General features: G+C 35.6%; 1 protein-coding gene across 1 annotated transcript; it reads right to left on the reverse strand.

Moving 5' to 3' along the window:
* Positions 1 to 431: 431 nt before the first annotated feature.
* On the reverse strand, positions 432 to 6,951 carry LOC114636564 (olfactory receptor 10J1-like). Its single transcript, XM_028784639.1, has 2 exons — positions 6,728 to 6,951; positions 432 to 1,468 (listed from the first exon to the last, which is right to left on the reverse strand). The coding sequence occupies exon 2, from the start codon at positions 1,445 to 1,447 to the stop codon at positions 515 to 517; it is 933 nt and encodes a 310-aa protein (XP_028640472.1). The 5' UTR covers positions 1,448 to 1,468; positions 6,728 to 6,951; the 3' UTR covers positions 432 to 514.
* Between the last annotated feature and the right edge of the window lie 6,270 nt (positions 6,952 to 13,221).

Here is a 13,221-nt window from a genome sequence, read left to right on the forward strand (position 1 = left end):
GTTGGTCTGGAAAGTTATAGCTCATTCCAAATTCGTTCCTTAAAAGATCTCTTTAGTTTTGCATTGCTTATCTTGTTAAAACACAAGGCCATTCAATTTCTGTACGTATCCTTCCCACTAACCACTTATTCAAGTATCTAATTTGTATTAGAATATTCCATTGAGTAGTGTTTAATGTGTGGTTATAATTCAGCAAGAAATAGATGGGTCCCTTTAAATTTAAGCTTGAAAGGAACATAAGATCATACTTTGACCTTGTAATTATCTTCTGGAGTAGGGCCAATGACTCTCTATGCACAGGTCTTGGAAGTGACCTGTGTTTTTATTATGTTAACAAAGAGGTTGAGGAAATGAAACTCAATTATTAGAGGCCTACTTCCAGCTTCACTTTTGCCCTGGCCCTGGCCCTGGCTATGATGTGTGAGACTTCTAATCATATAAAACCCTGGCTTTATACCTTAACCTATCAGGTTCTATATGAAAAAGAAGAAATTATTTGGAGAGAAATCAGCAACTAAGATAGGTATTTCCTACACAACACTTTTCGCAGAGCATCCTGGACTTCTTTGTTTCTCAGACTATATACAACAGGGTTTAGTAGAGGTGTTATTACAGTGTAAGTCACTGAGATCAGCTGGTCTTGGTCTTTACTGTTATCTGACTTGGGCTTGAAGTAGGCAATAGAGGCACAGCCATAGTGGATGATGACCACAGTGAGGTGGGAGGCACATGTGGCAAAAGTTTTTTTCCGGCCTTCAGCTGAGGCAATCTTGAGAATGGTGGAAATAATAAGGACATAGGAGACAAATAGAAAAGTTGCAGGGGCTGTGATGACCATGAAGGTGAGAAGTAATGTCAAGATGGTATTGAAGACTGGCACTGTACAGGCCAGATCTAAAATTGGTCGGACATCACAGAAGAAATGTTCAATCAGTGTCTTGCAAAATGGCAGCCTGAATATGGACACAGCTTGAACTAGAGCAAACAAGAATCCTGTGACACAGACTGAAGATGCCAGAATGACACACACCCTCCAATTCATGATGATGTTATAGCGAAGAGGGTTGCAAATGGCCACAGAGCGATCATAACCCATGACTGCTAGCAGGAGACAGTTGATGATTCCAAATCCAAGGAAAAAAAATAGCTGAATCCCACAGCACTCCAGGGAGATGGATTGGCTCAGACCCACAAGGCTACCAAGCATGCGTGGGATGATAACCAGAGAATAGAAAGTCTCTGAAGTTGAGAGAACACTTAAGAAGAAATACATGGGTGTGTGAAGGCGGTGGTCAATGCGGATAATGGTCACAATGATGAAATTGCCAGTCAGAGTCAGGATGTATAGGACAAAGAAGACAACGAAGAGTGTGAGCTGATTTTCTTGGAAATTGGAGAAACCTTGGAAAACAAACACTCTTACCTCTGTGAAGTTGGTTCTCTTCATTGGGGACCTTACATCTGAAATCTAAAGAGAAGGTCTTAGTAAAGAGATGACCCTGACCTGTACACTGGTGAGAAAACTTGAGTACAGCAGGGACTCAGTTCAAAACTCCCTGGGTAGATCCATATGAATTTCAGTCCATAAAGTCCTTGTCTCCCACGCATGACCCCCTGAATTTAATCACTAAAACTTACATTTTAAAAATACATTAATAAGATTCAGGCATGGTGGTCTGTGTTTGTAATCCCCGCACTGGGGAGGTATAGAGAAACATATCCTTGGTGCTCACTGGCCAGGCAGACTAGCCTCAGTTAGTTCCAACCCAATGAAAGACTCTGCAGTATAATGTTTAAAAAACAAACAAATGGCTGGGCAGTCAGGGTTCATGCATTTAATCCCAGCACTTGGGAGGCAGAGGCAGGCGTATTTCTGAGTTCAAGGCCAGCCATGGTCTACAGAGTGAGCAGGACAGACAGGGACATACAGAGAAATCCTGCCTCAAAAAACAAAAAAACAAAACAAACAAACAAACAAAAACTCAATAACAACAACAACAAAACCAAGCAAATGAAAGTGGATGACATTTAAAGAACTACAGCTGAGTTGGCATCTGGACACCACGCATGGACACATGTTCACACATGCCTGCACATATAGCATACACACACAAATGAAGGAAACAAAACAAACAAACAAACAAAAACAAAACAAACAAACAAACACCCAAGGCTATGTAGTGTTGGTGCATGCCTTTAATCCAATCATTGGGAGGCAGAGGCAGGCAGGTATCTGAGTTGGAGGCCAGACTAGTCAAATTGTGAGTTCCAGGACCAACAGAGCTACACAGAGGTAGCCTATCTTTAAAAAGAAATCAATGCATCCTTCAGAAATGATAGACTGGATCCCTGGGATACAAATAAAAGTACAATTTAATTAGCTTTAATTAAGAACTTGATTTAAAGCAAGTTCTTTTCAAGTACATCATGGTACTTTGTAGGAATGAATGCTTAATGGTCCATGAAATCAATCGTAAAAATGTCTTAAAATTAGATTATCATTAAGAAGATAGCTACATTCTTAGAGTAAAATGTAACCAAATTGGAAAATATAAAGAAAATAGGTTGAAAAAAGTCAACGTTTGGCATTCTAAGCCATGGTTACATGAACTCATGATGATTACTAGGAACTATTTGGAAGAAGTCAGGAAGAGGCAGAGGTGGTCAATGAACACAGGGAAACAGTGTACTGTAGACACAGTAGGACAGCTGCACATAAATCAGAGCAATGGTTACATGCACAAACTCTGTGCAAGCTTGGATCAAACCTCAATGCAGAGAAGGGAGGGATAGCAATACAGATATGAAATCCCACATCAAGCATGCAGTTATTAGAAATTATTATATTCTGGGAGAGGAAGAGTCAGTTTCTTTGAGACTTAATTTTGTTCCTGGTTACTTGACCATGCTTCAGTGGAAGGCCACATATGTAAGAATATATGGCTAACACAAATTGGACACTGTGTTAAAAATGGTTATAAATTTGGATGAGTAAGGAACTGGGATATCTAAGAGCAGTTTGGGAGGGATGAAAATGAACAAAACATATTATATGAACTTCTCAAGGGACCAATAACTAAAAAAATGACAGGGAACATCCCAGAAGATGGGGCAGAGGATCAGGAAGTTTGCTGGGAGATCTTATTTTTTTTTCATTTAATAATGTCAGAATCTACACACATAAGGTCTTACCAAGATGGCTGTGCAAATATGATATGTATATGGATGAAACCAATGGAAATATCAAAATAAATGGGAGTAGGTCACAGGCTTCAGTCACATATAAAAAACCACAGGCAATGGTGGAATGTTGAGGGAAATAATCTTCTCCATATAAGAGTACATAAATTGGTGTTAAATGAAATTGTGTCAATGAAAGTATACATAAAACCTAATATTATATAGAGTGATAAAGAAAGAGTATATGGGAAGTCTTGGAATTAGGAAAGAAAAGAGAAAAATGCAGTAATCATAATCTCTAAAACAAAAGAAAAGCAATCAGAAGAAAAAATAAGAAATTTAATTCAAAATACAGATATTAGTAAAATTTTAATGTTACATTGACGTAGAAAACACTACTAAACCAATCTGCCTCTTAAATATAGATAACAAATTCTTGCATGAGATATTAAATTGAATCTATCAGTATATAAAGTGAATAAAGGATAAAAGTTTGTTTTGAATGGAAAATTCATTAAAAATTAAGAATCTGGTTGTATGTTTCCCAAAAAAGTATTTAAAAATGAAAATGTCATATGATTATTTGAATTGCTAGTAACATAGGCTTTTAATTTTTTTCAATATTTGCACTTGAGGAGAACCTGTAGAAAGCTGAGAATAAAATATTTTCTCTAAACTGATAAAGACAGGCAGCAATCCTGTAGTCACCATCACACTTGATGCCAAAGTATTGAAGGGTTTTCTTCACGATTAAGAACAAGATAAGTGTGATGGCTTTATCTACTTCTGTTCAACATTATATTGGATATTCCAGCCATCCTTGTAAGGTAAGTAAAAGAAATTAAAGATTCCAAGATTGAGAAAGAAGAAATAATATGGGTCAGTTTACTTATAGATTGCATTTATAGAAAATTCAAAAGATGATACTGATAAGTTATCAGAATTATTAAGAGAACTTAGCAAGGTGTTTGGCATAAAACTTCCTATGTGAAACTTCCCTTCTCTTCTGCATTTAACAAATTGATGCCAAAATGTAAATCTAGAGAGTGTATCATTTATCATCATTTCAAAAAAATATCAAGTATTCATGAATAAAGACCTTTATAAAAAAATTCCAAAACCTTAATGAATCATACTAAGGAAGTTGAAATAAAGAGTTATATTTATGAATACTAAGACAATCTGTCACTATTTTATCTAGTCCAAAATTGATCTCTGGAGTCAATCCAAGTCACTTAAAAAGTTTCTAGTTGGTTATTTTTAATTACATGTTTTCTGGGTTAACAACTAATACTAATATTTATGCACAAAATCAAATCCCAGGAGCAGTCAAGGAAAAGTTTTATCTTTCGTATATCAGTACTTAGGGTGATGTCAGAATATAATTAAAATAGTGTGGTGCTAACACAGGGCAAAGCAATCCTAGCAAGGGAAAAAATGAGTGCTGAATGATAAAATATATGTATTACATCATAGGTGGGGATTAAAAAATAATCTCCTTAAGGCTAGTATCCTAATATTTTCCATTTATATATCCCTCTCATCTACAGTTCCTCCCCCCGCTACTCCCTTCTTCCACCATCATCTTTTTCCTAGATCCATTCCCCTTCCATTTCCTCTACAGAAAGAAGCAGACTTGCAAGAACAACCAAACAGGACAAAGCAAGATACAATCAGTTAAGACAAAGCCCTCATATCAGTGCTGGACAAGGCAACTCAGTAGGAGGAAAAGAGGCCCAAGAGAAAGTAAAAGAGTCAGAGATACACCTGTTCCCGCTTTTAAGGATCTGACATTCATGTGAGCTATTAGAATACAGAGCTTATACTTAGTTCTAGAGATCCAGAACCAACCCAATATTTGGCTTCTTTTAGGCTTTTGACAAGTATTGTTACATGAACCAGTGAATGACAGAATGTTTCTGAGTACTTCCAGTCTGCAGGAAGAGACTCATCCTTTGATTGGATGTCTACAGAAGCTCTGCCTCAGGTACCCACAACCAGGACACAGTAATTAAGTAAAAACCTGGATTTCAGAAGTTCAGGGTTATGAGAAGTAGAGCATAGGATTCCTACCTTTAGGGACATTGCAGGTATACAAGCACGAGACACTGCAGGATATATAGATAGGCAGGAAGCAATAATGTCTACAGCACTCATAAGTGGAGAAACTGGAAGGCTGCCTGAGAGAATGGGCACAAAGGGATAGTATAGAGAAAGCCAGATGATGAAAACGTTGGCTTGTCATTTATTCTTCAGTAGGCACACACAAATGGCTCTTGATTTTTTTTCAGGTCCCAGTCCACATTTAGGTAAATAGCTCCATTTCTAAAATGATAGGAGAAATGGATTTTAGCCTAGAAGAGCTTCTATTTTCTGCACAAGTAGCTACATAGTGGGCATGCAAAGAAATGACTTCAAGAAGGACAAAAGGGTTGTCAATATCACAGATGTCAAAGAGCTACTTCTGAAGCCTGTATGTCCTGACCAAAACTTCTGCTGGTAAAAAAAAATAAATAAATAAAAATAAGAAAAGAAAAAAAACTATCATGAAATAAAAACTTCAGTCTCCATTGTGGGAATGATGGACAGAACACTGAGGCCAGGAAATTATTGCAGCTAGGTCTGTGATTATTAACAAAGAAGACCAATAAAGATAACGATCAATGTATCTGAATGGAAATACAGAGAGTCTCTCTAGTGTCTAATGTGAGAACAGTGACCATAGTCTTTCCTATTAAGTCATTCTGAAACTGGAATGAGACAAATATATAGTACAATGATTCAAGTGTCTAAATTTCTTCACCTGTTCTTTACTTATAGCTAAAATTATTTTGTACTAATGTAAAGTTGTAATGAATACCTTCAGAAGTAATCACTACTATTACCTTTTAAAGAAGATATCATGGAGGAAATGTGAAGCAATACATCCTTCTGTAAGTATAAATATGATTGTAGAAGTTGAAATAAAAAGTTCTAAATTATCTTGTTAGGTGTTAATTTGTATATTCCCTGTGAAGGGTCACAGTGAAAGACTTAATGAGGCTTACACGGTGTAACACAGCTTTTAGTATCTGAAAGAAGGGAAAGGTTCAGGGAAGAATGGTGTTCCTTTTTTGACCATTATTCCAAGTACACAAAAACACTGAAATAGTATATATTTACTTAACACACACACACATGCATATATATGTATGTATATATTTGATTCATCATACACAGACATATATGTATACATATATATGTGTATATATATATATACAAATATATACTTACATACATATACACATATACGTATATTATAATAGCAGTCTTATTTATAGTCTTTGCCTTGACTTTCAGCGATTCTTCTATCATTTAAAATGAAACCAGCAAGAATACTATATTTCACTTAGGACTCAAGCAGCCAGTCTGAAAGTTATCAAGAAAGTTTGAAACTTTAATATCAAGAAAATCATTAGAACAAGAGAGGGTTAAGTAGATGAAAATCAGAAAATTTAAAAGCCAATTCTCTTCTGATTTTTATTTTAATTTTTGTTTCAACACTTACTTCTTGAAAACTAGAAATGGAAATCACAGAATTTTTCTTACGGAGCTGCTGTGTCTGCAATTTAAAAAAGAAAGACCTGGGATAGGTTGCTTGAAAAAGTCAGAGTGGACTAAGTTTAAAATTCTAAGGCAAGCAGGTAAGCATTTCCAGAGTGTCAGAAGGAGTTTCATAATGTAGTGTCAATTTCCAGGCTAAACTTTGACTTTGCTAGCCTCGGAAAGTCTTTCTCTCAGAGATAAAAGCTCTGGAAACCCTAACTCTAAGAATTCTGTCTGGGTTTATCCAGAAAAGGAAACAGATCTATTAACTCGAGTACTCTGAAGAATTCCCTTGAGAATCACTCCTGGGCACAGAGGGCACCAGAGACCTAGTGTGACACCCTATCTCAGGGGCATCCTTAGGAATTTGGGCAATTAGTAGAGTGAAACTCCTTGGTTTTGGTTAGTGACTCACGAGAACAGCCTGTATCTTAGAAACTGAAATGTGTTTTGTTAGCAAACCAACGAACCCAGAATAAACAAGCCAAAGGAATTAATTATCTGTTATTCTATGTCTGAGGCTGTTTTTCCCATTTATTGAATAAACATATTATTGAGCATCCACTCAAGTGCAAGGCAGTATCTTAGCTGGGAATACTATCACCACAAAACCAGTAATGGTGTTTGCTTCCACAGAGATAGATATCTAGCATTGAGTCATAACAAGCTGTAGTTAAGCTGTCACTATGTTTGTACAAATTTTAAAATAGAACATTTTCTAGATATTTGCAGCCCTTGTACAAACTGACTGGTCACTAGACAAGGCATTTATGCCATTACCAGGGAAGGTTTCCCTCCTTTATCCAGAGAGTGCTCTCTCTAAGACTCTTGCGTTGTGAAGTAGACTATAGGCAGGATTTATGAGATGGTGTTGTTAATTGTATACACTGCCTGCACAAGCAGGCAAATTGGAAATAAATAAATTCATAATTGTATCACTAGAAGGGCATATTATAAGGGACATGTAGGTCACAGAAAGTATCTTTCAGTATTTTACTGAGTCATAAAGTTTGAGCTTGGATATTAAGACATATGTCAGTCAACTCAATGAAATAGGGACGGAAATTTAAGGTAGAGGAAGAGAAGATGAGCAAAAGAATTGAAGAATTAATGGAAACTCGTTCCAAGACATGAATCAGCCCCAAATGTGTAAGAAGAACATGAGAAAGTGATTATATGGAGTTCATGAAACTGAGGATGCACAAGGCTTTGCACAACTTCAGGAATATGTTGAGTTAGGAAAGCTTCTATGATGTGATGACTCAGTCATATGTAAATTTGCAATAGAAACATAAAGCAGTGGAACAAAGACTGGCAGTTCAGGACTTGGAAAGGCAATGAGGGAATGATGGCTGTTGTGCAGTGAGAGTGCTTTGGAGCTAGAGCTATGGCGGAAGATAAAGTGATAACCCTGAATAGTTGAGACCCCAATAGCTAATCTCTCATGGCAATCTTAACACACATGGTCCAGAGACCTGGCTTTACCCAGCATGGGCCCAAGAGTCATTTATCAGAAAGTGATTATCTGTGGAAAATGTGGCTTTTCATCAAAATCTTCAGGGGTTGCAGTTGTGAGCCTCCTGGGGAAGCCTGATAGAATAGTGTTCAACTCATAGTATGGAGAATCATAATTGTCTCTTTCAATTTTCAGAGTAGAGAGCTTAAACAAAGAGGTGGTCCTGTCTTCTTTGAATATATTCTTGAAACACATGTAAGTATGGAATACTATGTCATAAGATGTTAGTGATAGAGTTGTTTATACTGGACTAATTTCAGAGGTTTTTCTCATTCTGTATCTTGCTCATACATCATGGCTATCTCAGGAAATAAGTTAAAGTGATAACTGTGCAATACATTGCCAAACTCTCTCTCATTTGATACATTTAGAAGTCAGAAAATAAACTTGAATATGATTGGGAATTGCTGAATTCATTGTAAAGTAGTTATTGTAAGAAACATTAAAGTTAAGACTTCATTTCTTATTGTGACATTTAAGAACCTTCAAGCAGAACTCTCCTTGTTTTCTATGGATAAGTGTCAGTTCAGAAACATTGACCAGTAATATTCTGAAATTATATACATCTTTAAAAAATACCTGCCACTTTGATGAATATATTTACTATTCTTTAGATAAGGCTACAAAATCACTTATAATATGTGTTTGCATCAATGTTGTATGAAATATTCAAGATGATATAGCCACTCAAGGCATTCTGGGAATACAAACATACTGTAAGGCATGATTTAGGTGAGAGGTCATATTTCTCCATTATTTTAATTCAAGTAAGAATTTAGTTCACCATTACTAGTGATTAAAAATTATTGTCATTGCACAAATCCATTTCCTGTCTTTTTCATTCAGCATATCACAATCAATTAAATAGCATCAAAAGGCTCTACAAGCAAATAACTCTAATTAGTATTGCTATTTTCTCCTCAACTAGATATACTCTATACATCTCCTAAGTGCCTGTTGCCACTCGATTCTTAACTCACTGGTTTCTCTTTCCGTAGGTTCAGGCAGTTCTTGATAGTTACCTCACACATATTCAACCATAGTATTCAGGGAACAGCCATTACTAGGATTCCCACAAGTGAGTCCACATTTCAGTTAATGAGCTTTTTAAGTTGCCAGAGCTATTCTAATCTTCTTGAGTAGCTGCACTGAGCTCAGAATATATATCTAAGTGCATACATCAAGACATGTTGCTTATGTTATCTTCTGTCTGACAAATTTAGAATCAATTTCTATATACATTTCCCAGGTTGATGATACTATGGCTTAGAACCAATTATGGATTAGGAGACTGTATCTGTAGGTCTTTCTATGCCCACTCTTACTCTCAATGACACTAAGACTTATTTTTATCAATGAATGTCTAGGCCTTAAGATAGGCTAATTCACATCTAGCTCATAACTCAGTTATTGCATTTATACTAAAGTTCTGTCACATGGCTGGATAACATTCTTCAGTTTCATTCTTCTGTCTTTCTCTGCATCTTGGTGGTAAATTTTCCTGTACCTGACTCTTTCCCTGAGTTCGTCTCTCTGTCTGGAACATTCATCTTACTAGTCTGCCTTTTGATACAGGACATAGGATTTTTATTTTAACCAATCAGAAGGTACCTTAAGCAGGTAAAGCAGGACAGAGACATACAGTGTACAAAAGCATCACTCTAATATCTCCCCCTCTCAGTCCAATAGTGTGTTCTTTCTCTAATACAACAAACTATATACAATAAGAACGATTATGAAAACTATCAGGAAAGAATTGCTGTTCATAGTGTTCAGTCCATATGTATTGAACAACCTTGCACTATGTACTTTGCTATTCATCCTATCTTGGTGAGTCCAAAATTCTGTACCTTCCTATCATAACTTTGATTTATCAACCTAAAAACATCTTCTTGAACCTTAAATCATTTTCTTAAATCATATACAAATTACTTTAAATTATAAGTTGGTAACTATCTAGTCTTCAACTCCATCAGAGGCCAGAGAAGAATAACTACTATGTGAGTAAACAGGAAGTGTAAGAGCAAGCAGCTTCCAAATCTATAGAAATCACAGAGGTTGCCAGATACCTGGACTATCACACAAGGTTCCTCTGTAATGTTGGAAAATCAAGTTTTGGCCTTCTGGCCAAGTGTGTCTGACAGACTTTTCTGTAAAGCAGGATTTTTTTTTTTTTTTTGGTTTTTCGAGACAGGGTTTCTCTGTATAGCCCTGGCTGTCCTGGAACTCACTCTGTAGACCAGGCTGGCCTCGAACTCAGAAATCCACCTGCCTCTGTCTCCCAAGTGCTGGGATAAAAGGCGTGTGCTACCACCACCCGGCAAGCAGGAATATTGAAAGACTTGCGTACATTGTCTTGGCAAAGCTTGACAGTCAATTTCCTTTGTGTCCTATTTTTACACAGCTTGGGCAGCATGCTGTCTACAGTTGAGGCAAGGTCAGTTTCTTGCCCAGTGGCTAGCTTGCCACATATGAAGCAAACTCCATATGGAGGTGCTTTGAAACCCATCATATTCTTTGAAGTAATCTGGGGATGCTGCCAGGATCAGACATGTCTCATTGTTTAAAAAGCCTTATGTTAATAAAAACCTGTAAATGACATACTCTGTAGATCTGTGAGATTTCTGAAGACTATCTATAGTATATCTGAATAGGCAAACATTGCTTGTTTCTAGCTATTTACTTTCTGTTTAACTTTGAAAGCATCTATAAGAGACTAAATGAAGTTTATTTCTGCAATTAGCTAAACTAGTATGTAGTATGACTATAAGTTTATTTGATTAACTACAAACTTGCTTTTCTTAATTATCCTTAACAGTTTGTAATAGTAACTTTAAAGGACTAAAACCTAACATTGCATTTTAAATTAGTTACATAGGTACAGAACCTAAAACAAGAGTTGAAACATATATATAGTATATTGTAGCAAAATATAATTTTAATTTAGCATCAATATACAACATATATACCAAACATGAAATACCTGGCCTGTTAATGCTTTTTAGACTAAAAGTAGATTTAATAATCTACCCTTTAATCCTTTCATTCCTGTATCCCCCTCTTTTCTTCTCATTCATTTTCTTCCTCATCCTCTAGATAGGAGAGAAAAAATGATAAATAAGACAAAAAAGAAAGAGGAAAAGAAATATTTGGATCCAACATCCTTTACTTTCTTTCCTCCCTGACCAAGACCATTAACAAATTGTGACCATGCCCCTTTAAATGATGACAAACATCCATCAGTCCCATAGCCCATCAAACGACCACCCCCCCAATGCTTGAGAATAGGGTGTCATCCTGTTTAGATTGTTTCCAGATGTATTGGATCAACAGCATATTTGGGGGGCCCTAAGAAAACTGTGACATTGGCCAAGACATAGGAAAGCTAGCTGTTTGTTGTCTAGTATCTGTGTGAGGGGGAAATACAGGGCTTAACTGAAGTCCTGAATAGAACAGTATGTGAGACTGCATGATCTTAGCTAGTTGTACTGATGTTGTTCATTAGACATTTTCAAGGAACAGTGTTTGAGTCAGTCTTTAAGGTAGAATAAGCTGGGCTATTTGTTTTATATTCTTTGGTGTCTGCCCCTTTTGTTCTGTAAACATATAAACTTTAAAAGTAACATATATGTCTGCATTAATACATATATGGAATGAGCAGTGTGCACAATTCAGGTAAAGATGATTCTCTACTCCAAGTTTGAGAAGGTAAAAAGAACCAAATTGCATAAGTCTGTTTGAACTGTATACAGGGGTTGGGGGGATTAATGCACCCTCTCAGAAGCAAAGGGAGGGAGAATGGCATGAGGAATCATGGAAATGGGGACTGGGAGGAGCAGTGTCTGGAATGCAAATAAAAATTAGTTAAAAAATAAAAAAATTAAAAATTAAAGTTATTCTAAATAAAGTTATTTAAAAAAGAGAAAGGCATATGAGGAGTAATAAATATATACTTAAACTCCAGTACACTTTAAGGCAAACATTAAATATTTTCTCTTATGACAAAGTATTTGTTTTGTGAATCTTCAGTGTGACTGTGGCTCTTTTAAATGGAATGATGTACAATGTAAGTTTAAACATTTGTTTCAAAACAGTTCTTTGAATGTTACACTTAATAAATACTTAATAAAAACTTAATAAATAGAGAATAACTGTATTGTAAAAATTTTAAATTCAATTGAGCGTTATTTAACTCTATATCTGTCTCCGGGAGATTCCGTATCCTCCTTCTATTCTATGAGTATTTCCTTTAAAGTGTAGTTAGACCTTTTACAATAGTTTTATCTATAGGATTGTACAGTATATTTGTACCAGGTTCTATGCCATAATTTTAAAAACTTGTATTCTAGTTGATACATATGTTGAGGTATCAGGGCACATTATCAAAAGTTAGAATTAACAAAATATTTATTAAAGGTGACAAGAAGAAAGCAAAAATGTATAAAATTTAATTACAGTGTAATAGGCAACCATTACATTCTGTTAAGAAACAGAAGCTAACTAAAAACAAAGAACTAATTGAAAATCTAGAGTTTGAAATTGGAATATCAAGAGTCTGTAAACATTTAATCTTGGGCATTTCTCATCCATTGTTAAAAATCAAAAGTTAAACTAAACATTTTATTGATTAATTAAACTTTTATTTTTAAAAATCAAAATTCAAATATGTAATTTTTACTTTGCTTCATCCAACCATGCATAGATTACTTCCAATATACTTTCTCAGATTCCTGGCCCAACAATTTTTCCTAAATTTTTGTTTCATCTCATACACGTACACACACACACACACACACACACACACACACACACACATTAAATAAATAAATAAATAAATAAATTTAAATAAATAAATTGTGTGTGTATATGTGTCATGTATTTCTAAATATCTAGATATAACGTGATCAGGGCATATGCTATTACATGCATATGGTTTCCAC

Source organism: Grammomys surdaster, unplaced genomic scaffold, assembly GCF_004785775.1.
Source record: "Grammomys surdaster isolate TR1022 unplaced genomic scaffold, NIH_TR_1.0 124525, whole genome shotgun sequence".
In the NCBI taxonomy this organism is placed as follows: Eukaryota; Metazoa; Chordata; class Mammalia; order Rodentia; family Muridae; genus Grammomys; species Grammomys surdaster.